Source organism: Penaeus monodon, chromosome 22, assembly GCF_015228065.2.
Source record: "Penaeus monodon isolate SGIC_2016 chromosome 22, NSTDA_Pmon_1, whole genome shotgun sequence".
Taxonomy (NCBI): domain Eukaryota; kingdom Metazoa; phylum Arthropoda; class Malacostraca; order Decapoda; family Penaeidae; genus Penaeus; species Penaeus monodon.
In genome coordinates, this window is record NC_051407.1 from 43,683,638 (window position 1) to 43,684,023 (window position 386).

Consider the following 386-nt stretch of genomic DNA (forward strand, 5'->3'; position numbering starts at 1 on the left):
CAAAAGTGATGTGCAATAGAAGCTAATGGTTGCTTCTTGTTTCAGGATATTGAATTAGTAAGAGAATGGATGACACACAAGCACTAGAGTGTACGCAAGCTTTACCTGCTGACTGGGATGAGGATGACAGTAATTCAGGAGAAAAACGTATTGTAAGTTCTTGCGAATGCACATAATCAGTTGCATATATTATAAAAATGCTGTGGTAGAAGTGATGTGGGTGATGAGTGATGTGTATTTTATTAGTTTTCATATAATGTTTGTACACTTAAAAAAATTGGAAAATTCATAATTTTACTTACGCAACAATATTGTGTTGTGACATGAGGTGATTTGGAGAATTTATAGGTTCTCTCAACCAACAATTATCTGATATGCCTTAGTGT

The 386-nt window shown here is 34.2% G+C and overlaps 1 protein-coding gene across 1 annotated transcript in view; it reads left to right on the top strand.

The window, feature by feature from the left end:
- The window catches only part of LOC119587624 (centrosomal protein of 170 kDa-like), a gene marked incomplete at its 3' end in the record, with an annotated part of 2,926 nt that overhangs the window by 521 nt on the left and 2,019 nt on the right, over nucleotides 1-386 (top strand). Inside the window, 1 exon segment of the mRNA XM_037936331.1 lies at nucleotides 46-152. Within this exon segment, the coding sequence (XP_037792259.1) occupies nucleotides 66-152 (87 nt within the window).